This window comes from Muntiacus reevesi, chromosome 1, assembly GCF_963930625.1.
Source record: "Muntiacus reevesi chromosome 1, mMunRee1.1, whole genome shotgun sequence".
NCBI lineage: Eukaryota > Metazoa > Chordata > Mammalia > Artiodactyla > Cervidae > Muntiacus > Muntiacus reevesi.
The window spans coordinates 89,474,321-89,501,233 of record NC_089249.1 but is presented as its reverse complement, the minus strand read 5'-3'; the positions used below and the strand labels follow the sequence as shown (position 1 = coordinate 89,501,233).

Sequence of the window (26,913 nt, the reverse complement as noted above, 5' to 3'; positions counted from 1 at the left end):
CTGACTCTGATGTTTACCGAGTTCAGAGATCAAGCCATTTCGATTTTTTTTTTTTTTTCTGTAATAAAACTAGCCTCAGCCAGCCAGATTGGGAACTTGCTGCCTGAGCTGTTTTCCAACATGGTTTTGCTGGCAAAATCAGATGTGAGTGTTTCCTCAACTCCTGAGGGACCTGTTTACACTGTATTTTTACTGCTAGCTTTCGGGGGGCGGGGGAAGGCCAACAGGTGAGCAGAAGGATTCTTGTCCTGCCGTCCCTGGGTGTGCTTGTGTGTGTGTACCTCTGTGTTTGTGTCTGTGTGTGTCCATACCTGTGTGTTTGTGTTTCCACGTGCAAATTGTTGTGTCTTGATCACTTATTTGTAGACATAATGACGGGTGCCGCTGGTTGTTTGGCAGTTTCCTATTTGTTTATTGTAAAGAAGGTAGATTCATCTGCAGGATTTTCTGGATGGGGGAGCAAGGAAACTATTTACTGTCAACAGGATTAGAACAAGGAGATATAAGATACTGAGCTCACAGATGCATCTAGTGTCAGGATAAAAGCATAAACAGGTGGGAAGGAGCCACCTACAGGCATTTCTATTTTGAATGGAAGTTTTGAGTATTTGAGTGGAAAATACAACCTGGAAAATTGCCCTTTGGTCAAAGCATATGTCAGTAGAGCTGAATAGAGTAAAATTAGGTTGGACTCAAGTTCAATGTCATCAACTCTCCTTCTTCAATTCTTTTCTGGTTTTTATTTCCCCAAAGATAAAAGACAGATGCTCACAATTTGGAAATAAGAACTTGAATGAAGAATTGAGAAGGTAAGTCTCTGGTCCACACACACATTCCCAGAGAAATTCAGCCCCCAGAGATTAACATCACTGGGAAAGCCACGCACAAGCGCGGTCTCCACTGACAGACAAACCGAGACGCTGCCGTTCTGCTCAGAATTGACCAGGAAGCCGTGAAATCCCGGATGGAAGGCTGCTTAGAAGACTGCCTGCTGAATAAGGTAAGGACAAATACCAGTCTCTCCCACATCTCCTACCCCACCAACCTTGATGCAGAAAGGATTTCAGGCTGTTTCCAGAGACATAGAAAATGCCCCAAGACCATCACCCATAAGAGTGTTCAAGGATTTACCATATTTCAGTCCTGTCTTTGAGATTCCAGTGCAAGAGGCACATTGGGTATATAATGTGGAGCAGAGTTACAGCTTGGCTGGAACTCCGGCTCCCCACTGACGCCTGGGTGCGTGCAGGTGTGCTAAATCGCTTCAGTGGTGTCTCACTCTGCAACCCCATGGACTATAGCCCTCCAGGCTCCTCTGTCCATGGGACTCTCCAGGCAAGAATCCTGGAGTGGGGTGCCATGCCCTCCGCCAGGGGATCTTCCCCACCCAGGGATGGAACCCTGTCTCTTAGTCTCCTGTATTGGCAGACAGGTTCTTTACCACTAGCGCCACCTGGGAAGCCTGATGTCTGGGTGGTCATGAGCAAAGCACTTAACCTGTCTAAGCCTCAGATTTTTCTCTGTAAAATGGGAGTGATAATAGGATCTTAGTGGGGGTCTTTGAAAAAGAGTAAATAAGACAGCTTTTTGAAAACTATAAAACTGCTAGATTACAATATAAAGGTGATGGAGAGGGAACCTGGCGTGCTACAGTCCATGGGGTCGCAAAGTCAGACACTGCTGAGCAACTGAATGAATTGACTATATTTTTAGTACACATGGATTAACAATCAATTTAATGTCTTCTCTGTAGAGTCATAGGCTCTTAGGATATTAGAACTTGAAGAAACCATAAATATTATCTAATTTAAACCCTTCTTTTTACAGATGAAGCTGCTAAGACAGCACCACCCTTTAAACTAAAATGTTAAGAGTTAGAGATTAGTCTAGTGTTTTCATGCCTTTATAAGTTAACAAAGTAGAATTCATTATTATAGTGACAAATCAAATTGATTTCCTAGCCAAATCCATTAAGAGAGATAAATAGGGAAAACTTATGATAATAAAAATTATAGCAAACAAAGTGATTTCTCCCTTTGGAGAAAGTGTGTAACCTGGCATTTCCCCATGGTCCTGCGTTTTCTGAAAGAAAAAAGTTCAAATATTTTAGCCTGGCATTCAAATAATACTTTATCTTTCTACCCTCTGCTTCCCTGCATCTTCAATCACAGAAATTCTAAACAAAAGCTCTCTGTGTTGACTCCAGCCTGTGCGTGTGTTTTCTTTGGCCCACAGAGAATTTTTCAAATTTTTCAATTTTGTGACAGGCATTTCCAAATAGTGAGATTTTGCATAGAAATCCAGATTTCCTTCCTCTCTGGAATAATAATAAAAAAAAATCAGACTATCTGTGGCATAACTTTTCTAGTCAGTGCAATGCAGGTGTTGAAACTAGGTCCTAGTTTCTTGCCTGGCAGCTGTGGACTGGAGTTGAGTGTCTGTCCCACTGGAGGCTGTGACGCTGCCGAGTCTGACAGTCCCTCTCCCCAATCTTCCCTCTCCTGCCTGTGTCCACTATTCTGCCCCTACAGGTGGTTGGGTCTGACAGTCCTGTCCTATAAGAACTGTGCCCTGAAAAGGTCTCAGGCTGAAGCTCTCCCTCCACCACTCAGGGAGACATCCCCCTCTTTTTCATTTTTCTGGCTCATGCTCATCCTTCAAACTCAGCTCTGAGTCCACCTTCTCATGAAAGATTAACCTGACACCCCAACACAAAGCATTTGTGCCTTTCTATGACTTCCCATCATAATCATCACTGATAATATTTATTTAATTGTATCTTAGCTCCTGACACCTTTCCTATTGTTATCTTGGTGGTGACTTAACTATATCATTTTATTCTGGATAAGTTTCCAGAAGGAAGAGCAGTGCCTTGGATATCTTTATTCCCTCTTGACATGCACATAGGATCATTGCATGTATGTAGTGAGAAGTATCTTCAGGCCTCATTGAAAATAATGTGAGATGAGTGTTAAAGGTGCTGGCAGGTTGAGGCCCTACAGTGTCATTTAAGCAACAACCATATGATACATGCATATGACCTTCATTTTTATAGAAAGGAGCAGAGGCTTGTGTGAATTAAACGTATCCAAAGTCACAGAGTTAATGAAGGTGCTGAGGTTTCAACCTACTCTGTTATGTACCAAATTACATTTCCTCTGCTAAACCCTCTATATCACCATAAACACACACAGCGCAAAACACAGCGCTCAAAACACAGATCTGGATGTGGCCTGCTCAGTGTGAGAGACGTTTTGTGTCTGGGTGTCTTTAAGGTGGCCCTTTCTCACCTGCAGATTTTGCACATAAGCCCAAAGCTAAAAGGAGGACGTTCCCCATGCAGACAGGCAAATGTTTATCATCACAAGTGCTACATAGAGATTTGAACAGGGTCCTGGAGGGGAAGAGAGCACTGTGAGCTCTGATGGAAGAGGTTTTTCACAGAGTCAAGACAAAGTCTTAGCAGCACATGCTTAATGAGTCAAGTTTTAACAAGCGGAGAGGACTTCCAGCTCAGGGAACCCCATTCAAGCAGTTAGCATGGGTTCCATTCCCAGTCGCCTTGTCCTTGGGGAGGCAGAGTGGTGCAGTGGTTGTGAACAAGGACACGGCCTGGGCATGGATTCCTGTGACTTGCCGACTCCCAGGCCTTGGGTAAATTACTTACACTTTCTGAACTTGTTTTCTCCTCTGTAAAATGAGGATTACCTGAGCGTCCACCTTAAAGGATTATCCAGAGGCTCTTAGGATCTGTATGTGTATGTGTGTGTGTTAGTCACCCAGATGTGTCCAACTCTGTGACTCCATGGACTGAGGCCCTCCAGACTCCTTTGTCTATGGGACTTCCCAGGCAAGAATACTGGAGTCGGTTGCCAATTCCTCCTCCAAGGGATCTTCCTGACCCAGGGATCGAACCTGGGTCTCGTGCATTGCAGGCAGATTCTTTATGTCTGAGCCACCAGGGAAGCCTCAAAGGAGCTAAGCCTTATAAAGTATCTTTCACCGCAAAGCCTCACCAGCCTCGCCTCTGCAGGGCTGCTGTTATTCTGGCTTCTGCTATATATATGAATTGCAAATATCCTGTGGGGTCCAAGCATTTGGGTCATGGAAGAATTAGTCTAAAAAGATAGGGAATGTGATGTCTTCTCTGTATGGATCACTGTATTTAAATCTCCAGTCCTTTAAATTATTAACCCCTGAAAGATAGAAACAGTGTCTGTCCCATGATCACCACTATGTTTTTTGGTTTTTTTATTCTGAGAGTTCGTTGTGGCGCACAGGCTTCTCCAGGTGTGGCACATGAGTTTCATTGCCCTGAAACTTATGGAATCTTAGTTTCCTGACTAGGAATTGAACTCACATCCACTGCATCAGAAGGCAGATTCTTAATCACTGGACCACCAGGGGAGTCCCACACCACCACTTTTTAAAACTGATTATTGGAGCTAAGGCAATTCCAGAATTTAAAGTCTGACTTCCTGTTGTTTAGAAAGAAGTTCTCAGCCTTTTTTCACCAACGGCACTCATTGTGGATGACATTTGCACTGGCCACTTGCTCATGGGTGTGGCCAGCCCTGTGGCATTCCTGTCACGCTATTTCTTACACCCCCTACCTCCTTCAGGAAAGTATACGGGAATACAAGTGAGTCAGATTGATGTTATTTTAAGGAATACACTTGAATTGGCAATAATTTATATTTGAAACAGTAAATTGTTCACAGACTTGAGCTATTAATAGTAGCAAATGATGTGGGACAACAACAGGCCTGACGTTGCACCTGGGGAGGTGGACACTCATGTGGGCATGTAGACATACCCTGGAGGGCGGGAGAGCTACAGAAAGTGGATGGCCAAATCTGGAAAGTGCCAACAGTCTCTGAGGACTGCTTCTGTGTAAACTCTGCTTAGAGTGATTGAATCTGCATGCTAATGAGTGTAGCATAAATTTTCCAGTCAGTGCAATGCAGGGGTTGAACTAGATAATCTTTTTTTTTTTTTTTTATTAGTTGGAGGCTAATTACTTCACTACATTTCAGTGGGTTTTGTCATACATTGATATGAATCAGCCATAGAGTTACACGTATTCCCCATCCCGATCCCCCCTCCCGTCTCCCTCTCCACCCGACTCCTCTGGGTCCTCCCAGTGCACCAGGCCCGAGCACTTGTCTCATGCATCCCACCTGGGCTGGTGATCTGTTTCACCATAGATAATACACATGCTTGAACTAGATAATCTAACCACATACATCTAGCATCTTGGTCCTGGTTAAATTATTATAATTCATTTTTGTTTTTGCTCTGTCGCACCCACCAATGCTCTCTTTAGGAAAAAAAAAAAAAGTTTCTCTTTAGGAAAAAAAAAGTTTCTCTTTAGAAAGAGAAACACACCTTTGTGCATTGACCTAATCAGCAGAGAAAGTGAATGAAACTTAAACAGGCACCCGAGGTCAAATTCGGGTTGAATAGGGGAATTCCCTGGCAGCTCAGTAGTTTGGACTTGGCGCTTTCACTGCTGCCTGGTCAGGGAAATCCCGCAAGCTGTGTGGTGCACAAAGAGAAAAAAAAGTTTGGACTGAATGAGCTTTGATCCATCTTCAGTTTGCTTCAAAGCTTTGCCATGAAATAAATGTAATGACAAGGCTGCATCAAGGTTGCAATTGGTGTCTTAGCTTTCTTCCTGAAGTTTGAGAGCCATCGAAGGGATTCTGAGGTTGGGCTAGCAACAGGTCTCTACTTGTGGTGGAGCCCCCTTCTTTCACCAAGATTGTTCCCTGTAAAGCTGCTTCCAGCCCCATTCCCTGCTTTTCTGAACCCTGAATTAGACTCTTCTTGTTATACCTTGCTAAGTCAATGTCAGGACAAGTGAAGGGAAACAACCTGGGGTTTCTGGGTTGTGGTTTAGACCAGGGGTCTGCCACCTGTGGGACCTAATGCCTAATGAACTGAGGTGGAGCTGATGTAATAATAATAGAAATAAAGTGCACCATAAATGTAGTGTGCTTGAATTATCCTGAAACCATCCCCTCTCTACCCCAAGTCTGTGGAAAAATTGTCTTCCAAGAAACTGGCCCCTCGTGTCAAAAAGGCTGAGGACTGCTGGTTTAGAGGAATAATGAGTGAGAAATTATAGGTGTCTTCTAAGGAGTGTCTGAGCTTGTCCTCGCCAGTGAGAAAATTCTACTACTGAATGGTGGCATAATTTGTAGAAGAGACTCCCAATGGAGAACTGTTTCCAAGAGGCACAGACAGACAGACAGACACACACACACACACACACTTTTTCTCAAGTTTTTGTCAATTAAAAATTATATAATAGTGTCAATATGGTCATAAATCTTCCATTAGTTTATTAACGTGAGAAACAAAATATGTATGCAGATATATACTGGGGTAGGCTGCTATTTCCTCCTCCAGGGGATCTTCCTGATCCATAGATTGAACCCACGTCTCCTATGTCTCCTGCATTGCAGGCAAAATTCTTTCCCCTCTGAGCCACCTGTGGAAGCCTTCCTCTTGAGTCACCCTTATGTTACTAACATTCAAGTTCTGTGGACTCACATCAATGCAGTTGGAAGATCTGGCAAGTTAGCCTTAGTCCTTAACACATTCTGAGACCTTAGCTATTTGAAATGACTATTTCCCAACCATTCTGACTGCAGTTTTCTATCTAGTTAGCCCTTGTATTACTTTTTCCTGCTATTCCTCATCAGACATCTGACTGGTGAACTTGTCCAGCGTCCCTTAATCTCCCAAACTGACTTCATCCGTTCTCTGCCCAGGCTTGAAAACATGGCCCACCACTGACCCCTTTCCTCTCTCTTCTCCAGATGGTGCCAGCAAACTCTAATCTTTCTTTTTATTTGTTTATTTATTTTGACCGTGCCGGGTCTTCGTTGCTATGCAGGCTTTTCTCCAGTTGCAGGGGTTACTCTTCACTGTGGTGTGTGGGCTTCTCATTGCAGTGGCTTCTCTCGTGGAGCACAGGCTCTGGGTGCACGGACTTCAGTGTTTGAGGCATGTGGGGTCAGTAGTGGTTTCCAGGCTCTCGACTGTAGGCTCAGTAGTTGTGGTGCACAGACTTAGTTGCTCTGTGGCATGTGGGATCTTCCTGGATCAGGGATTGATTGAACTAGAGTCTTCTGCATTGGCAGGCAAATTCTTTACCACTCAGCCACCAGGGAAGCCCAGCAAACTCTAATCTTAACCTCTCTACTGTTACCCCTGGAGAGTTGAGAGGTACTGGACAACCTCTTACAACTCAGCCCACTGGTAATCTGCAGCCTCATGGACCCACAGCAGAGTGTTGCTACTGCCTGGAAACTTTGCCTACCTACCATGCATGCATGAGTGCTCAGGCATGTCCAACTCTTTGCAACCCCATGGTCTATAGCCCACCAGTCTCCTCTGTCCATACTGGAGTGGATTGCCATTTCCTTTTCCAGAGGATCATCCCAACCCAGAGAACAAACCCACATCCTCTGCTTTGGCAGGCAGATTCTTTAGCACTAGCACCACCTGGGAAGCCCAGAAACTTTACACAAACCTTTGGAGACCCAAATAGCCCTTCATCTGTTAGAGAAGCTTCTGCCAACGTCTGTTACCCTGAAGACCCCTGCCCTCCTCCTCTCACCTCACTGTCAGCACACTGCCTTGTCTCTTGCTCTATAAAGAAAACAGGCATCAGGCAGGAACTCTGTGCCTTTATCTGCATTTGCACCCATCTTCCATCCCTCCTGAAACACCAAGGCCAGTCCTCACCAGGTTTCTGGATTTCCATGACTCCTTCTGGCTAGGGAACACTTGCTTGGGGTTTTTTGCTCTCTGCCTTCTTCCTTTTCCACGGGCTTTTTTCCTCTCAGCATTGAACATGTTGGAATCTATGCGTCCTTTTGAAATAAACGTGTTGCTGTCCTTGTTCTTGTTTTTTCCTTCTCCAGCCAGCCTTCCCAGAGAAGTCGCTTGCTTCTGAGTTTACTCACTCATCTCACATTCTCTCTAAATCCACTGCTCCCTGACTTAACACCCACTGTTTTCCCCAAACACATCACTCTGGTTCTAGTTACCAAACTCTATGGACATCTGGGGACCTTATCTCATTCAGCCACTAACTGTTGACCTTGTTTTTTACATTCTTCTTCCTTTTCTTTCAAGATCTCTCACTGTTTGTTCTCCCACCTCACCATCCTCCTCCAAGGTAACGTCTGCTCTGACAAAGTAGAAATGATTGTGTCTCTCTGCTTGTGCTCCTCAGGTTAGGTTTTCTCTTTCTAGAACAATCTTCATGCCCTTCTCTTTCTAGCTAACTGCTGCCAGCCTTTTAAGTTACAACTCTGATGCACCAGGCTTCCAGGAAGGCCTCCAAACTAGATGCAGCTTCCATTCTCCTTGTACCCACAGCTCCTGTGCAGACCTATAGTTAGTACTCTGCATGTGTGTGCTATCACTCCGTTGTGTCCGACTCTTTTGAAACCCCATGGACTATAGTCTGCCAGGCTCCTCTATCCATGGAATTTCCAGGCAAGAATACTGGAGTGAGTTGCCATTTCCTACTCCTGGGATCTTCCCGACCCAGGGATTGAAGCAATGTCTCTTGCATCTCCTGCATTGGCAGGTGGATTCTTTACCACTGTACCACCTGGGAAGCCTGTATTTAGGACTAGATGGCTATAATTTTAACTTCCAATTTATGGGTCTGCTGTCAACCTCTTGACAACGTTGTATGCACAGAACTTGGCATGAAGTGGATGTTCAGCAAAAACTGGGCTAACAGAATTGAATCCCAACATGTGAGAGAAGTCCTACACTGGAAAGGACCCTTGATTATGCTTCTACAAGCATTTGCCTTTATTTTTGGCATGGCAAATGACCTTCCCCTCTCTATGACTGCCTTCTCTCTTCTGCTTACTCTGGAAGATGCAGAATCTTCACTTGATCTTAGCCAAAAGGCCGAGAAGTGATGGAAGATGCAGAATCTTGATAGTTTACAGCTGCTCAAGAAAGCTACCCTTGGTCCCTTCTCCTGTGGATGAGTGTCGTGAGAAGAACATACAGAGAGGTGTGGAATGTGCAGAGCCTGGCAGACTATAGTCCATGGGGTTGCAAAAGAGTCAGACACAACTTCTTACTTGTGGCAAGAAGATGAAATTAGAAGCTAGTATAGGCCTGATCAGGGCTTCTTAGGTGGCGTAGTGGTAAAGAAACACCCTGCCAATGCAGGAGATGCAAGAGATGCCAGTTCGATCCCTGAGTCGGGAAGATCTCCTGGAGAAGGAAGTGTCAACCCACTCCAGTATTCTTGCCTAGGAAATTCCATGGATGGAGGAACCTGGCGGGCTACAGTCCATGGGATTGCAAAGAGTCAAAGAAAACTGAGCACACATGCACATAGACCTGATCATCATATTTAAGGTCAGACAAGAAACATGCTCCCCAGCATCTGTGAGGAAGATGCTTATCATACGTCAGCCTGTTGGTGCCTCCCAAATAAAGTAGCAAAGAGTCCCTTCCAGTTCTTGGAGACTTTCTGTGCAGAGTCAGAAGAAACATCATTGCACACCTTTTCTTATGAGTCTAGGAGCCAAAGGAGGAAGTGAACACAGGGGAGAAGGGAACCCTCATTTATTGATGACATACAGGAAGCAAGCTGTCCCATGTTCACATGTGTTAGACTATTTCATATTCACCAACCTGGAGAGCAGGTATTATTATCCCATTTTCGAGTCTTACCACAGTTCACAAGACCCTGTGGGCTAGCCTGGCCCCCACCATCCCTTCCAAGTTTATCTTCTTCACTGTCCCTCTTTTCCTGTAATGACAGCAGCTCCCTTGCTGGCCCTTGAGCCCTTGCTAAGCTTACTCCTGCTTTAGGGGTCTTGGAATTTGCTTTCCCAAGCTGTCATCAGGGCTCACTCCAATGTCACCTCCTTCCAGAAGCCTTCTCTGCCCACGCAGTCTAAACTAGTAGCCCAGGACTTTCCTTGTGGTTCAGTGGTTAAGACTGTACACTTCCATTGCAGGGGGCACGGATTTGATCTCTGATCAGGGAATGAGATCCAACATGCCAGAGAGCATGGCCAAAGAGTAAAAAAATAAAATAAAATAAAATAAAAAAGTTGTTGTTGTTCAGCTGCTGAGTCCTATCTGAGTCTTTTGTGACCTTATAGGACTATAGCCCATCAGGCTCCTCCATCCATGGGATTTCCCAGGCAAGAATACTAGAGTGAGTTGCCATATCCTTCTCCAGGGGGTCCTAAAATGGCAGCCCCTTTATTCTCTAGTCCTTTCCCCTATTTTATTGTTCTTCTTGGGACGTATAATATCTGATCTTACATTAAGCATGTGTGTGTTTGTGTGTGTATATATATATATATAGAGAGAGAGACATATATACATGTATCCTGTATTTTCAACTAGAGGGCAAGCATCTCTATCTTGTTTGCTGTTGTTTTGTCTACTGTCATGCCAAGGACCTAGACAGGCATCTACCATGTGGCAGGTTCTAGATCAATATTGAGCAATTCTATTTCAGAAGAGAACACTGAGGCACCAGTGAGTATCATCAGATGTGAGTTCATCTCTCTTAGAGTTCTTGGGTAGGCAGGATTTTCTGAGCTGACTGCTTTGGTCCCCATCACCAAGCCCTGTCTCATCCCTTCCCCGGGGCCTGATCCAGGTATAACCACCTTTGTGATCCCTTCACATGCAGGTGGACTTGAGGCGCCAGTGGATTTCGCAGATGGTGGAAGAGGTGCAGAAAGTTGTCCATCACCTGACCACAGAAATAAGCTACCAAGACTTTCGATTTCAAGCCGTCCCTTACTGTGACACGTACAATGAGAACATTAAGGTAAGCAGGTCACTTGGCTCTAAGTGCCCACCCAGTGAACCAGGAAATGGGTGGGTAGTCTCAGTATGTGTCAGGCACCCACACCACTAAGAGTACCAATAAGTCTTCCTAGTGTTTACCATCTGCACACTCATTGCATAGATGTTGCCGCAGTTGAGGCCCCACATTCCTACTTAACAGATGATGAAATGGAAGCTTGGAGAAGTCAAAGGACTTGATCAAGCCTTTTAGGCCCTGAAGTCAGAATCCACCCAGGGCTTCTGACCCCAAAGCAAGTCCTAGTGTACCGATTAAAGTTCAGTGAAGCACACATTCATTTATTAAGCACCCATGTAATAGACTAGGCACTGCGTAGAGAGAGGACTCAGGGCATTGATGAGAAAAATAGTCGAAAGTGATAGTTGATGGGCTACAGGACAGAGAAGAAAGAAAGTGGAAGAGGTGGCCCTTAGAGATTGCAGGAGCCGCCTGGCAACCCGGTCCCTACTGAGGAGTCCCACAGAGCTGTGAGCCCCAGGCCCCCTGTGTGACAGCCAGCATTCATGAGGCCTTGCAGTGTGGGCAGAGCTAGGCTCACAGAGATCGCACCCAAACCTGCACACGGCCTAGCAGAAGAGGCATTATGGTTGGCTCCCTGTTAGAGTTGAGAGAAACAAGGCTCTGAATCGTCTGAATCCCTGTGCATCCCCCTCTCCCGAACCCTTTTTAAAATTGTATGTATTTCTGGCTGTGCTGGGCCTTCGTTGCTGCTCAGGCTTGTCCCTACCTGTGGCGAGCAGGGGCTACTCTCTAGTTGCGGTGCAAGGGCTTCTCATTGCGATGGCTCCCCTTGTGGAGCAGGGGCTCCAGGGAGTGAGGGCTTCAGTAGTTGCGGCATGTGGGCTCTAGGGCACGGCTCAATAGTCGTGGCCCAAGAGCTTAGCTGTTCCACAGCGTTTGGATCTTCCCAGATCAGGAATCAAACCCCTGTCTCCTGTACTGACAGATGGATTCTTACCACTGAGCCACAAGGGAAGCCCCCCCATGCTCCTATATTTTGATTTTTCTTATGACACATAAGAATTAAACAATTGTATTAAACTTTAATATAAGTGAAAGTCATTCAGTCATGTCCAACTCTTTGCGACCCCATGGACTCTACAGTCCATGGAATTCTCCAGGCCAAAATACTGGAATGGGTAGCCATTCCCTTCTCCAGGGATCTTCCCAACCCAGGGATCAAACCCAGGTCCCACATTGCAGGTGGATTCTTTACCAGTTGAGCTACGAGGGAAGCTTTAATATAAGTAGTAAACTTACATGTACACATGTCCCAGCTCTCACAGAAGACCGTAAGTTCCTTGTTTATAAGGATCATGTCTCTTGCTTGTTCCCTTCATAGTCCCCAGCATGGTGGGTGGCCCATGGTGGATACTCAGCTTCTGCTGAATGAATGAGTGAGCAAAAGAATTAGTACCTGAATGAAAAACCATTGCTCTGCTAAGTTGCTTCAGTTGTATCCGACTCTTTGCGACCCCGTGGACTGTAGCCAACTAGGCCCCTCTGTCCATGGGATTCTCCAGGCAAGAATACTGGGGTGGGTTGCCATGTCCTCTTCCAGGCAATCTTCCTGGCCCATAGATTGAACCGGAGTCTCTTATGTCTCCTACGTTGGAAGGTAGGTTCTTTAGCACTAGCGCTACCTGGGAAGTCAGTCCAGTACATTTCAAGTTTGGTGGGTACAAGGACCACCCACGAGATTCTGGGACTTGTGGATTTGGGGACAGTATCAGATTTTAGAAAATTTACCCCAGGATGCTAATTATAAAGTTATATTGGATCTTGGGACGTCAGAATATCATCTGCCCACCTCTACCACTCTGCCAACCTAAACAGGACAAATATAGACCAGTGACTATGAGTAGAAACATAGCGTCACTTTTTCTAGAACTATATCTGGGGAAATTTCCTGCTGTGGTCTCACTTAGAAGTCATAACTTAAAATACATCTTGCATTTATATACATCGTGTCCTATATAATACATTAAGTTTTGAAAAATAGTTACAGTGGGGCATATAAATATGCTTTTATTTTCTCTTGGGCCAAATTTGTTAAGTATGTATTAAGCACCATTTATGTGACTAATAACATGATACTTGTGTTTTTGGATTCACAGGCAAGTGGGTTCAAAAAAATGTATAGATTTTGAATGTCATAGTTTAGGTCTCCCGCCTTGTTTTAATCCTACCACATTTCAATGGATACCAGAAGTCATGTGACCTGTTACTGAATTGTGGGGTCTGGCTGCTCACTAGTCAAAAGCTAATAAACAGGCCACACTGGTGGAAAGGAAAGTTTATTTCAGATTCCGCAACTGGTGGGGGAGGGAGGACGTCTCTCTAAAGGCCGACTCCCCACCTGACAATCAGGGGCAAGAGCTTTTATAAATAGGGAGGGGGCTACTTGCAAAAACAGCACAGTCACCTCTGACAGTCATCTTCAGCTTGGTCATCGGTGGTCTGACCAGCATCATCTTGGTTGTTTTAGGTACAGTTAATTTTCAGTTGCAGGGTCAGTTTGTTTCTGTTACTTTGATACCAATTCTCGGAATTGAGGCAGCTTATGTCATGCCTATAGTCTGGTCATTGTGTAGTTAATTTCTCCAGCTGGTGGGGGTTTCAGTATCTGTAAGACATCTCAAGGATACAGCTCAGAATATTAACGACAGCCCCTGAGGAGAAACTAAAGGTCCTTGACCATGCTTCATGACTACATTATTATTATTTTATCTCCTTTGACTGTTTTCCTTTGTTTCCACATGGTCTCACTTCTCTGATTAAACTTATTCTTTGACTAAAGTTTTCCACAGACAAAAGGCAGTCAGAGGACAGGGGTGGGGGGCAAGGACCATAGGTTCCTGCTCCATTTCAGACCAATCATCTCAAGAATCAAACTACTGCTCCCTGAGAATGAGGAAGATTCAGTTTCTGCTGATTTCAGTGTTCACCCCTGAATTCGCACCAACAGGTCCCTGGGCAAAAGTTATCCAGTTCCATTGTCAGAACTTTCCATGGAAAGGAGGTAGCTCCTGCAGTGTATAACTGAGTGATGGGGAAACATACAGGGTGGAGTGGGCTGCTGTGTGATGTGGTTAAGTGTCATTTCCCTTTGGTGGTACCACACCACTTACCATCATGTTCTATCTCTTGGACTATTGGTTTGACAGCTGCTTACCTGGTTCTAAAGTTAAGTAGATTCTTAGTGTTCACCTTTTTCCCATTTAACTTAGAAGCATCTCGGTAACTCACATTGTCCCAACAAAAAGGTTTTCATTTCTGTGATTCTGTAAGGATTAATCATTAAAACTGTCTGTGGACCATCAGTCCAAGTAAAAAAAATTCTGCATTTGGCAAAATGGTTTCACCTCCTTTCCACGCCTTCCCACCTTTAATTTATTATCAGATCTTTCACCCATCCCAGGTCATTCATTCTTTTTATTTTTTTGACTGCATCAGGTCTTAGTTGTGGCATGTGGGTTATTTAGTTGCGTGCAAGCTCTTAGTTACGATATGAGGGATCTAGTTCCCTGGCCAGGGGTTGAACCTGGGCCCCCTGCATTGGGAGCACAGAGACTTGGCCACTGGACTACCAGGGAAGTCCTCCCAGGTCATTCATTCTTGACCAAGAACCAGCTCAGGAGAGAAAATTAACCACTGAATGAGCAATCAGAAGATCCAAGGTCAGGCTCCAGCTCTACCACTGACTGGCTGTGTGTCCCTGGGGAGACTTGGAACTCCTCTGAGCCTCAGGTTCCTCATTTGGTCAATGTTAGCAAAGCCCAACTCGTGTGTGACTGTGAACACGAGACAGGCGAATGCACAAGCGTTGGAGTGCTTGGTATGTGCAGAATGCAGTGACTACTAGCTCCCCTCCCTGCTTTTTCTCCCCTACCCCGGCCCCACCCCACACGTCGGGTGCCTCTAGAGTTCTGGGTCCACTTCACTCTTTTTCTTGCAGATCCATGAAACCCAGGCCTCACTGAGTTAATTTCTTTGCCCGAAGCGTTACAATGGGCTAGTGGCACAACAGAGATGGAATCCTCTGCCGACAGGCGGGCAGGTGGGCGCGGTTCTGTCCTCCTTGTCACATTGCTGAGGGTTGAGTGGTTCACCGAGTGGCCTGGGCCAGCAGGGCGGCTCCCCCGGGGCTTCCGTCCCCTCCCGAGTCTACGGACTGACGCCCCTACTCTCCCCTCTCCTGACTGCAGGTCCTGGCTCCCTCCCAGTTCCTCGTCACAGTCCCGATGAGAGGCCTGGCCGGGTACCGGGAGGCCCGGCAGCAGCGCTGGCGCTACTACAGCCTGAAGGGCGCCCGCCTGCCCCGTCCCCTGCAGGACCCGCAGGGCCTGCAGCAGTGGCTGGAGGTGCAGCAGTTCCTGAAGAGCCCCGGGCAGTGGCACGAGGCAGACGTGAACATCGAGGGAGACATTGTGCCCGCCAAGGTCCTCCAGGTGTTCCGGAAGCTGGTCGAAAACGCAATTGAGACCTGTCGCCTCTCAGGTGAGCCAGTGGGGAGCGGACAAGGAAAGTGTCTGGCATTTCTGTCCTGCCCTGAAAAAAAAAAAAGTGTCCTCTGCTTGGGTGCTTCCTGAAGCTCACACCCCTAAATTGAGGATAAAATCATGTGCTTTTTACATCTGCCTAATCCCCATTACATGAATTAGCTCTTTTTTTTTTTCCTGGTGTGACACACAGAATGGAATTCATGCTCACAACACGTGTTTGTGGCCTTAAGTCGATTCCTGCCCTGGCACAGATGAGGCAGTCTTTGGGTTGTGCACCCTTTCCAAGATGTTAGCTTCAAAACCTGGGTGCTTTCACGAACAAGCAAATTCTTCATAAAGCTCAGATCTTTGTTATGAGCACATTTTCACCACAACACCCTCCAACTGCCTGCAGCATGCCTCCCGTGTTCTGGGGCAGCACGCTGGGGAAGCACTGACTTACACCAGAACACAAAAGCCAGAAGCTGTAAGGAACCAATTATGTTTGACAACCACAAACTCTTTTCTTTTTCCTTTTTTTATGGGCGTATAGTTGATTTACAATGTTGTGTTAGTTTCAGGTGTATAGCAATATGGTTCAGTTATAGATATATATGTGTCTTTTCTCTTTCACATTCTTTTCCCTTATAGGGTACTACAAAATATTGAGTATAGTTCCCTGTACTATACAGTAGGTCCTGTTGGTTATCTATTTTATTTTTGTGTGTGTGTGTAGCAGAGTTTTATTAAAGTATGAAAAGGGACAGAGAAATCTTCTGACATAGACATCAGAAGGGGGACAGAGAGTGCCCCCCCGGTTATCTATTTTTTTAATCTATTTTTTATATACTAGTGTGTATATGCTAATCCCAAACTCCTAATAATTTATCCCTCTGTCTGCCCCTTTCATCTTTGGTAACCATAAGTTTCTTTTCTATGTCTATAGTTTTATTTTTGTTTTGTAAATAAGTTGTTTTGTATACTTTTTTTTCACATATAAGTGATATCATATCTTTCCCTTTCTGACTTTATTCAGAATATTAATAACCTCTTTTTTATGGATGGCTAATATTTCATTGTATATATACACACATAGACATATATATACATCTGCATTATCCATTCATCTGTTGACGGACATTTAGATTGCTTCCGTGTCTTGGCTATTGTAAATAATGCTGCAGTGAACTTTGGTGTGCATGAATCTTTTTTAATTGTAGCTTTCTCACAACCCCCAAATCCTAAGCTATAGTTCAGTGTAGCATATGTGCACACCTGCCTACACACATACTTTTTTGAAATTAATTTATTTTTGGCTGTGCTGTGTCTTTGTTGCTGCACACGGTTTTTTTTCTAGTTGTGGCAAGCAGGAGCTACTCTCTAGTTGCTGTGACTTCTCTTGTTGTGGAACACCAACTCTAGAGCATGAGGAATTCAGTAGTTGCAGCACTCGGACTCAGCAGTTGTGACACATGGGCTTAGTTGTTCCACAGCATGCAGGATCATCCTGGACCAGGGATCAAACTCGTGTTCTCTGCCTTGGAGGCAGATTCTTTACCACTGGACCACCAGAGAAGGCCCACATTCACGTTTTGTTCACACAGAGTAAAATGGTGGATTTCAAACTGTGGAAATGGCTAATTTCCTTAATTATAAAAGTGTATTTATAAACCAATAAGAAAATCTGTGAGCAGACCAATAGAAATACTGACCAAAAAACATGATTCACAGGAAAAAAAAAGGCTAGTAAAATTTTTAAATTGCCCCATTTAACATATATTTTAAGAAATGTACATTTAAAACACCTGGTAGGTTGAGAGATGAAAACCTACAATTTTGTTCAGTGCAGGGTGAGTATGGTTAAATAGGCATTTTTCATGCATTATTCTAGGAAGTGTAAATTGATGCCCCCATTTTTTAAAAAGGGTTTTTATATTTGTAATGTGCTTACTTGGCAATTCAACAATTCCAGTTCTAAATACATTCTTACAGATACACAAAGAAATAGGCACAAAGATATTCAGCAAAATAGGCTTGGTAATAGTAAGTAATCAGAAATCATCTGATGGCTAACAAAGGAACATTGGCCGCATAAATTATGCTACATCTGCCTAGTGGACTACCATGCAGCTTTTAAAAATAATAAAAGTTTGTCAATATGGGACTGACTCACATCATCTGTCTAGGCGACATTATTCACGCTCTATGAGTGTGCTGGGGTATGTTTCTCCAAGAAGACTTATGTTTGATTTTTCCTGGTACTCCCAGAAGTTCCACCTTACCTGGATGATTTGGGGATGGAAACATTTAGGCCCTAAACACAGGAGGGTGACTAATGCCTTTGAAATTCTAGGGAGGAGGGAAATCCTGCTTTTTATTGCTGTTGTGTTTTATATTGAATCAACTATCCAGAGCCCACAAGAAAAACCTGTCTATTTCTCTTAGTTCGTAATGTTCCTCAAGATACAGCTTTTCCTGACTCCAGGCTTGTGAGGCTCACCACCTAGCCTTGGCCTATTAGACCCCCTCTCTGCCTTTCTGTGCTGTTTCTATACACAGAAGCTGTAAGTACCAAGGGTTAATGCCATCAGGGTATTTTAGCAATTCTCCCACTTAGTACTTTCCTGGATAGATGTTCTTGCTTCATTGCTAGTTTCATATGCGTCTCCTACTTTCTGGCAGTCTCTTTCGTTACTTGCAAATAATGTTTTTAAACTTTTATGTCTTAGAGGCCGTGGGTTTGGACATCTCCAATCCAATTTATGACTTTAATGGAAATCCCTCCTTTTAATTTCCCTTTTAAAATACTTTGTTGACTTTTGCATTTTGCATGTATTTCTCACTAATGGAGAGAAATTAGGATTAAAAAAAGAATGGAGTCTGTGTGTATACACATAGAGTTATGAAAAATTCCCGTGCAACATCAGTTCAGTCGCTCAGTCATGTCTGATTCTTTGCGACCTCATGGACTGCAGCATACCAGGCCTCCCTGTCTATCACCAACTCCCGGAGTTTACTCGAACTCATGTCCATTGAGTTGGTGATGCCATCCAACCATCCCATCCTCTGTCGTCCCCTTCTTCTCCCACCTTCAATCTTTCCCAGCATCAGGGTCTTTTCAAATGAGTCAGCTCTTTGCATCAGGTGGCCAAAGTACTGGAGTTTCAGCTTCAACAACAGTCCTTCCCATGAATATTCAGGACTGATTTCCATCCCTGCAACATCATTAAGTGAAAAACTAAACTGCTAAACAATATGAAACTCCATTTGTGTAGAAAGCAAAAGATTTGCATGTACTTTTGCTTGTCTAGACAGAATAGTTCTGAAAGATTCTGTAATGGAGATAGTTCATGTTGAATGGTTTCTTACAATGTGGAGGATGCTTTCATGGATTATTTAATTTAATACTGTTGGCAATCCTGTTAGAGTTAGGATCATTTTTCTAACTGTTCTACAAATAAGAAACTGAGATTCAGAGAGATCAAGTAATAGGCTGAATTTCACACATCAAATAAGCAGAGCTGCAGAAGCCAGGTGTGGACCAGGCAGGCTGGAGCCAACACGTTTGCTTCCCTCCTCACTCTGTACTCAACACTGTTAATAGTGAAAGAGCAAATGAGAGATTCAAACAGGGCCAGGCTGATGAGGTGCTTTCAGTAAATAATGCTGAAGTGCCAGACGTTGTCATGTTCCTGTCTGGGCGACTCTGATGAGATACAGACAATAAGCTCTTTATCACACCCCAGTCAAGGAGAGGAGTGTTTTCCTTTTGAACAACCTAACACAATTAATGAATGAGTTTTCATTTCCTTCTTTGAGCAAGGAAAAACAAAATAATAGATTTCGATTCAAGTTGGCTCATCCTTATCTATAATGAAGGCAAGCAAACAAACAAACCAAAAAACTACTGTTTATCTTTTGAAAGAAAGTGGAAACAGAAATGAATTCTAGTCTACCAACTGGAAAACATCCCCAGACCCATTCCTTTTCTCTCTCTCTCTTTGCTTGGTTGGAAAAGACAAGGAGGGCTTCTTTCTGCCCATTTGACCCTTTAAGCCAGTGGCTATGACACACTTGGAAGTATTTTATGATTACAAGGCTTGTGGTGATAAATCCCTCCAAAGCTGGGCTAGTTAATGGGTGGTGGGAACAAATACCATCCCTGAGACTGGGATTAGGTTAAGAGACAGGTTAAGCTGAACTCCACCAAAGGCAAATGAATAAGTCAGGGGTCTGAGGGTATCCTAAATGTGGTTGGACACATTTTATAGAAAAATGCTTGGGTTTCATCTTATAGTAGCAAAAACTATTCGTTTTCCTTGTATTCTATGTCTCAGTTGAGCCTTCTGGAAAGAGTCAACTGCTTTTTTAGAAAAGGCACGATAAAACCTTGGGGGGAGAGGATGAAGGAGAAAAGAAAACCTCACCAACAGTGAGATTTCCTAGTAATGTTTGTATCAGTATTTACTTAGCTAACTGTCTCATGTTGACATAAACATGGGCTTCCCTGGTGGCTCAGATGGGAAGGAATCTGCCTGCAATGCAGGAGATGTGGGTTCAATCCCTGGGTCAGGAAGATTGCCCAGAGAAGGGAACAGCAATCCACTTCAATATTCTTGCCTGGAGAATTCCATGGAGAGAGGAGCCTGGTGGGCTATAGTCCATGGGGTTGCAGAGTCAGACACAACTGAGTCATGAACACTTTTACTAAAAGTGTTACTCTTTGACCTAAACATGCCACGTTGCGGGTGCTAATGAAATTCTGAAAGTTGCTCCACCAGTTACAAGGGGCTGGTCCAAGCCACAGCTCACAAATTCCTTCTTCAAATGCTGGTATTGAGCCATTATTTGTCTTCTCATTGTCTGTCTGTCATTTACCACCAGGTAGGGTCCGCATGCTAACTGACCATCTTGTAGTTCGAGTTGTCGTGGAAACCTCTGCGGGTCAGGTGGAACTACAGCTGACCCCCTCAGTGGACATCCCCACCACCTGGTCCAAGAAAGCCCAGTGGCCTTCGTGTCTGAAGCGCTGGCCTTCTCCAGAGACAGTGCAGTGCATCAAGGTACCTTCCTGCAGGGACCTGGCTCACCAGAGGCGCTCTCAGCTTAACCACCCACGGCATCTTTCCCCGCCATCCAGCTTTGGAAGGATAACTGAGATTTCACTAGATCCCCAGAACCTGCAGGGACACCTGGGAACCTGTTACAAATGCAGATTCCTGGGTCCCACTCTGGCCCTGCTGAAGAGACACGGGAGGCAGGGCCCAGCAGTCTGTGTTCTCATGAGGCCTCCAGGTGATTCTGGGGCAGCCTCAAGTCGGAGAACCACTGCCCGAGAGAAAGTGGTCACAGCCTTCCCCGTGAACTGCCCGCGTGCAAGGGGCTGGCCCGGAGGCTCCCTCGGTGTCCCCACGTGGGCCGTGCTGCCTGCCCACTGCCAGGGCCCCTGCCCTAGTGGGCTGCTTCGGAGATGGCTTTCTCCTGGGCCAGCCCCGCCCTTCTCACTTCCCGCGGTGTTTCTCTCCCTCCCAGTCATTCGGGTTCAGCTTGCTGGCCTGTTCAAGCTATCACTGGCAGCTGAGCTTCTTGCGGGCGGAGCAGGTGCTGCTGGAGCAGCTGGATGAGAACGGGGGCTGCCGCCGGAAGTGCTTTCAGGCCCTGAGGCAGATGAAGGAGGACGTCTGGTGTCCGGGGACACGGCCTGTGATCACGTCCTACCACCTGCAGGTGAGGGGGTGGCCCCAGCGCAGAAGGGCTGGGGCGGGGTGGGTCTGTCTGCGGTGTGTGTGCGTCTGCGAGTGTGGAAACGCAGCCCCGCTGCGGGCCCACAGCCGCCCTGCCCAGAGTTCCTGTCTTCCGCCTCCTCCCTTCCCGCTTCCGGTTCCCCCCTTCTCTTACCCCCTCTCTGTCTTGCCTTCTCTGTCTCCCTCTCTCCCCTACTATTTCACTCAACAAACCAACCCAAGTGCCCACTTTGTGCCAGAAACCCTGCTGAGGTCCAGAAATGAGTTACAGCATGCATTCTCTACCCCTGAGAAGTCTACAGTCTGGTGAGATCTTGTGAGGGGCTCAGACCTCAGGTGGATTCACATTTTCCCTCATGTTATCAGGCATTCAGTTTCCACTCTAGCCCAGGTGCAGCCACTCGTGTGCCTGCGCGCACACACACACACACACACACTTTGCGCGGAGGAGGAAACCAGGAAATGTTGGGGTTACCCCACGAACATGGCAGCAAACCTGAACTTCCAGATTGCAAATCACCTGGCAAGGATTTATTTTTTTTTTAATTATTTATTTTTGACGGCCAGGGGTTTTTGTTGCTGCACGTGGGTTTCTCTAGTTCTGGTGAGCTGGGACTATTCTTGCTGCAGTGGCTTCTCTTGTTGAGGAGCAGAGGCTCTAGGGCATGGGCTCAGTAGTTGTGGTGCTCAGGCTTAGTTACTCTGAGGCCTATGGAATCTTCCCAGATCAGGAATCAAACCCATGTCCCCTGCATTGGCAGGCAGATTCTTTACCACTGAACCACCAGGGAGGTCCCTGGCAAGGATTTAGCATTAGACAGTTATGAATGCATACACTCATTCACTCACGCATTCATTTACCCAGCAAATGTTTATTGAGATGTCCGTGGGCCAGTCACCTGCCCCCCGCACCTGCTGTGTGCTCTACACATGGAGGTGCAAGCTGAACAAGCACGACGTGGTCTTGCTCTTGTGTAGCTTGTGGTCTAGCAAGGGAGACCGATGTTGGTCAACAGTCTACAAATGCATGTCAAATCGTGCCATGTGGGGAATACTGGGAAGGAGAGGAGCATTGCTCTAGGAGGATGCAGGGCAGCAGAACCTGACCTGGATTCAGCGATCAGGGGCTCACCCTGGGGAGATGGCTTTTGATCACACTCTCAACTCCTCTTTCCCAAAGTTCCAACCACACTTGGTGAACTGGTTGCTCCTGTAATACTATATGCATCACACTGAGGGTGGAGGTATCCGACTCTTACAGACAGCACAGCCCCAGCCCAGCTGTTATCCATCTCAGAGCATCAGCCCTTCTTCCTGACCTTCTACATGGGAAAGCGCAAGTCCCTGGGGTGTGCTGTGCCCTTCTGCACGCTTCTGTCTGTGCCCTGTCTCATCCAGTGGATGACTGTTTTCTAGTCCTGTGTTACTCTTTCACTCCTAACACAAGCTATTGAAGGGCAGCTAGTACCAAACCCTTTGTGTCTCTCCCAATGCTTCATACATAGTAGTTGCTCAGTAAATACTTGCCGCTCATGGTTATGAATGACCTTACATTTCACCCCTTTTCCCCCCTGCAGAATCACTACTTTTTGCTTTTCTTTCTATCTTTTCTGATAACCTGTTTTCCCTGTCCTGCCTGAGAATCTGTTAACATCTCATTTGCACATAGTGAGGCCTTCCTCTTCTGTTTCAGCATTCCTAAAGTGTCCCCAGGCATGTCCCCCTAAAAATATACATCTATTCTCCTGGATCGAGGATGCGTATTTTCTGAAGGTAGTCTAATTCACTTGGGGGGTTTAGCTTCTTTCTTACATACCTTTCCACAGACCACGCTAGGAAGAGTCGGAGCTGAGAAGGAAACCCTTGGCTATCTCATATCAAAGCTCATACTTTTAACTAACCACCGACTTCATTGCTTCATAATCAGGCTGAATGGAAATACTTTAAATAGCATGAGTGTTTTAGGAAGATTGAATAGGGCCACCAGGGGTCTTCCTGCCCTTGACTGCGCTCAAAGCTGCATTCCAGCCAGGATTTACTTGTATTCCAGTGACTTCTAACTCATCTAGAGGATTTCAGGGCAACTCCTTAAATGTCTTCTGTTTTAGTCTTCCCTAGCTCACCTGCATGGCATAAAAAAATTGTACATTCTTAAGAGTGGGCATTTAAAAGGGGGTGGGGTTGTTTGTTGAGAAATCGAAACAGTACTGACTGCCTTTTCCTCTTGTCTTCCACTCTTGCTCCAAGGGCAGAATTCTCTCATGTGCAGACACTGGGATGGACTTGACTGATGGCAGTGTGCTATTAAACACCACTCTGGATGATGGCTTGAGTGTGTAGGATCCTTGTCAAGGCTTTAGTCCGGGGAAAGTGGAAGAGACTGGGTTGCAAAACAGCATCAGGAAGGATGTGCCAATCTCAGTCACGTCATAGAAGGTTGTTACATCCTTCCCAAAGAGGTTTCCCCCACCAACAATGTTTTTTTAATTGGGTTTTTTAACGTGTTTCTTTGGTTTGTTTTTTTGTTTTGTTTTGGTCTTGCCTCACATCATGTAGAATGTTAATTCCCTGACCAGGGGTCAAACACATGCCCCCTGCACTGGAAGCATGGAACCTTAACTAATGGATCACTAGAGAAGTCCCTCCCCCATAGCAATTTCAACTGAAGAAAGAACTTATCTTTCATTGGCTTATTTATGTTTAAACCTTCTCAAAGGCACAGAGGCTTGCTTATAATAGGCTTAAGTGCTTCTGTTTGCTTAGGAAGATAAAAGCTTAACTACAAGAGGAATTAAAACATGTTTTTGTATCTAGGTTATCTTGACTAGCATGAAATTATCTCCAACTCATTTACTCAAAACAATGTCCTCTAAATCAAAACACACTCAGGATCTTGCTGTGAACCTAAAACTGCTCTTTTACTTTTTAGTAAAGACTATATTTTAAAAATACTCAGTATCTAAACCCAAACATTAATTCATTATTTCACTCAGTCAAAAAAATGTTTACTACCTACCTCTCATGGGCCAGTCCCTCTGCTGAATGCTAGTAATGTCATTGTGAATACAAATAGGTCTTGTTCTCTACTCACATGGAGTTTGACATCCAGTTGTTGTTTAGTCACTAGTCATGTCCTACGCTTTGTGACCCCATGGACTGTAGCCCACCAGGCTCCTCTGCCCATGGGATTTTCCAGGCCAGAGTACTGGAGTGGGTTGCCATGCCCTTCTCCAGGGGCTCTTTCCCACCCTGGGATCGAGCCCACAGTCTCCTGCGTCTCCTGATTGGCAGGTGGGTTCTTTACCACTGAGCCGCCTAAAAAGCACTTGCCATCTAGTAATACACATAAATACACGGGAAAACGACCACGACTGTCGTCATTGCTACTGAAGTGATAAGAATGTGGTGAATAGAAGAAAAGAATGTGACGAAGAGAGTGTCGTAGGGAAGTCTAAGCTGAGGGATGAGTTTCCTGGACAAGTCGGGAAGGAAGAATGCTCCATACAGAAGTGGGTTGTGCAAGGCCCTGTGGTAGAAGAGAGCATGAAATGAGGCCAGCCTGCATAGAAGGAGAGAGAGAGGGGGAGAATGCAGGGTGAGACTGGAAAAGAAAGCAGGGACCAAGCTCTGTCAACCAAACCTTGCTAACAATAGTATGTTTTAATTAACAAGCAATGGGAAGATTTTGAAGTATTTTAGACAAGAAGAAACATAGATTGATATTTCAAAAAGATCACGTTGGCTACAATATGGATGGCAATAGATAGGATGGTGACTAGAAGAGGTGCAGGCTGTGTCAGAGGATGATAATATCAGTGATGAAGGTAAGTGGGTGGATTGAGAAATATATAGGCAGGAGGGTTGGCAGGACTCGATAGGAGGTGGTAAGGGAGGGGCTTGGCTCCTAGGTTTCTATCTTGCATAACAGACTGAATAAATACCAGGTATTTATACAGTGGTATTATACAGTGGTATTTATTTAACAGACTATATAAACACCAGGTATATGACGGAGGCCCAGGAGTTTAGTTTGGACCTGTTGTTGTTTTTGTTCAGTTGCTAAGTCATATCCAACTCTTCATGACCCTATGGACTGTAGCATGCCAGGCTCCTCTGTCTTCCACTATCTCCCAGAGTTTGCTCAAATTCATGTCCGTTGAGTTGGTGATACCATCTAACCATCTCACCCTCATGTGGACTGAGATAACTTTCAGATGGCCAAGTGATAACAGGTAAGGAAGTCAGAGGAGAAAGTACCAAAGAGGCAGGGAGACCAGGAGGAGGAGGCTAGGGATCCTGAATCCACGGTTAGAACCATGGGGCTCCGGTCTCCTCCTCCCAAGGCCACGTGAGCTCAGGGATGCTCCTGAAGACACCCTCCTCAGTGGCCCAGGATGATGTCAGACACCACCTCTTGCTTCCGCAGACGGTGCTCTTCTGGACTTGCGAGAAGTATCCCTATCCCAAGGACTGGCAGGTCTTCAGCAGGGGGTTCCTGCGCCTGGTGAGGAAGCTGCATAAGTGCGTGAGTCAGCACTTCCTCAAGCATTACTTCGTGCGGAAGAGCAACCTCCTGCAGCATGCCAGTTCACGCGAGCTGGACGCCCTGGCCCAGACATTGGCCTTCTTCCTGAAGGACCCCCAGATCAGCCTGCCCTGATGCTGCCTGACCTGGAACATTCTTGGACATTTCATTCAAGCTTGACCTCACTCTCCGTGGATCGTTCCTCAGTCAAACGCCAGGATCCTGCCTGGGAGAGAAGCCACAGATGGCAGTGGAAAGTACATCGACCCAGCAGTATTTCAGTGGGGAAACTTCTGCCCCATGATGCCTGGTCCATGCTCCCTGCAACCAAGCAAGCCTTTCTGCCCCACTAGCTACCTCTTCTGGGGACGGCTCTTATCGGGCTTCCCTGAGCCATAGATTCTGAACTGATGATGGTTCTGAATTTATTTTCCCTGACTCAGGCTCTGATTGTCTGATGGGGAGGATATAGATGAGAACCCCCGAAAGGCCAGGCATCATCCTGGAGTGGTTCTTCAGCCTACTGAGCACAGGCTCGTGATTTTCCATTTGTTAAATGGGACTATCTCTTTGCCTCCCCCAGGGCAGGGCTGTGAGCCTACGGGACTGTGCTGCTGCCCTTTCAAGGGGAAGGTGCTGGATCAACACAACGTTTTATTGTTGCTTTAGTGGCTGGGGTTTGCATTCAGGATCAGTAGCAACACAACTGGGTTGAATGATTACATCTGATGGGTGGTTAGCATGCCTATGTTGCCCCTCTGCCCTCCAGTTCTCCTCATGCTGGAGGGCTTGTGGGTCTGCCTGGTCCCCTGGTGTTCTCTAAGGAAGGGGCGTGGCTTTGATGAGTAATGGAGTCAAAGGTGAAAGTGCAGTGACCCCAGTGCTGGCTTCGGATGCTGTGGTCAGGGGTGGGACTTCTCCTTATGGAAGGAACTCAGTACTGTGATCTGCAGGGAGTGACTTTGGTGTCATTCCCCTCTCAGTTCCTTCCTTTGCTCACTTGGTTTACTTACTTGTTCACTGATAAATATACGTTCATTAGGTACTGGGGATGCAGTGAAGCAAGATAGATGAGGACTCACCTGATGCAGATGACACCTAATGGTAGAGACAGGAAATGAACACCTGATAAATAAATATGATTATTACAGATGGTTGCAAATGCCCCAAAGGAAATAAACAGAATACTGAAATAGAGCCACAGAGAGATGTGAAGAGCTGAAAGGGAAGAAAAGGGGGCCAGGGGCAGACTTGGAGGGGCTGGCATGAGTCAGA

General features: G+C 45.6%; 1 protein-coding gene across 2 annotated transcripts; it reads left to right on the top strand.

The window, feature by feature from the left end:
• Nucleotides 1–203: 203 nt before the first annotated feature.
• MAB21L3 (mab-21 like 3) lies at nucleotides 204–25,791 on the top strand. 2 transcript variants are annotated; one of them, XM_065906281.1, is made up of 7 exons: nucleotides 204–227; nucleotides 754–1,000; nucleotides 10,706–10,846; nucleotides 15,094–15,385; nucleotides 20,254–20,432; nucleotides 20,902–21,096; nucleotides 25,540–25,791. In XM_065906281.1, exons 2-7 carry the CDS (start codon nucleotides 965–967, stop codon nucleotides 25,771–25,773), a joined length of 1,077 nt encoding a protein of 358 aa, XP_065762353.1. In that variant the 5' UTR covers nucleotides 204–227; nucleotides 754–964; the 3' UTR covers nucleotides 25,774–25,791. The 2 variants fall into 2 exon arrangements, with proteins under 2 accessions (XP_065762353.1, XP_065762348.1); XM_065906276.1 differs by lacking the exon at nucleotides 204–227 and having other exon boundaries at nucleotides 470–1,000.
• The last annotated feature ends 1,122 nt before the right edge of the window (nucleotides 25,792–26,913 follow it).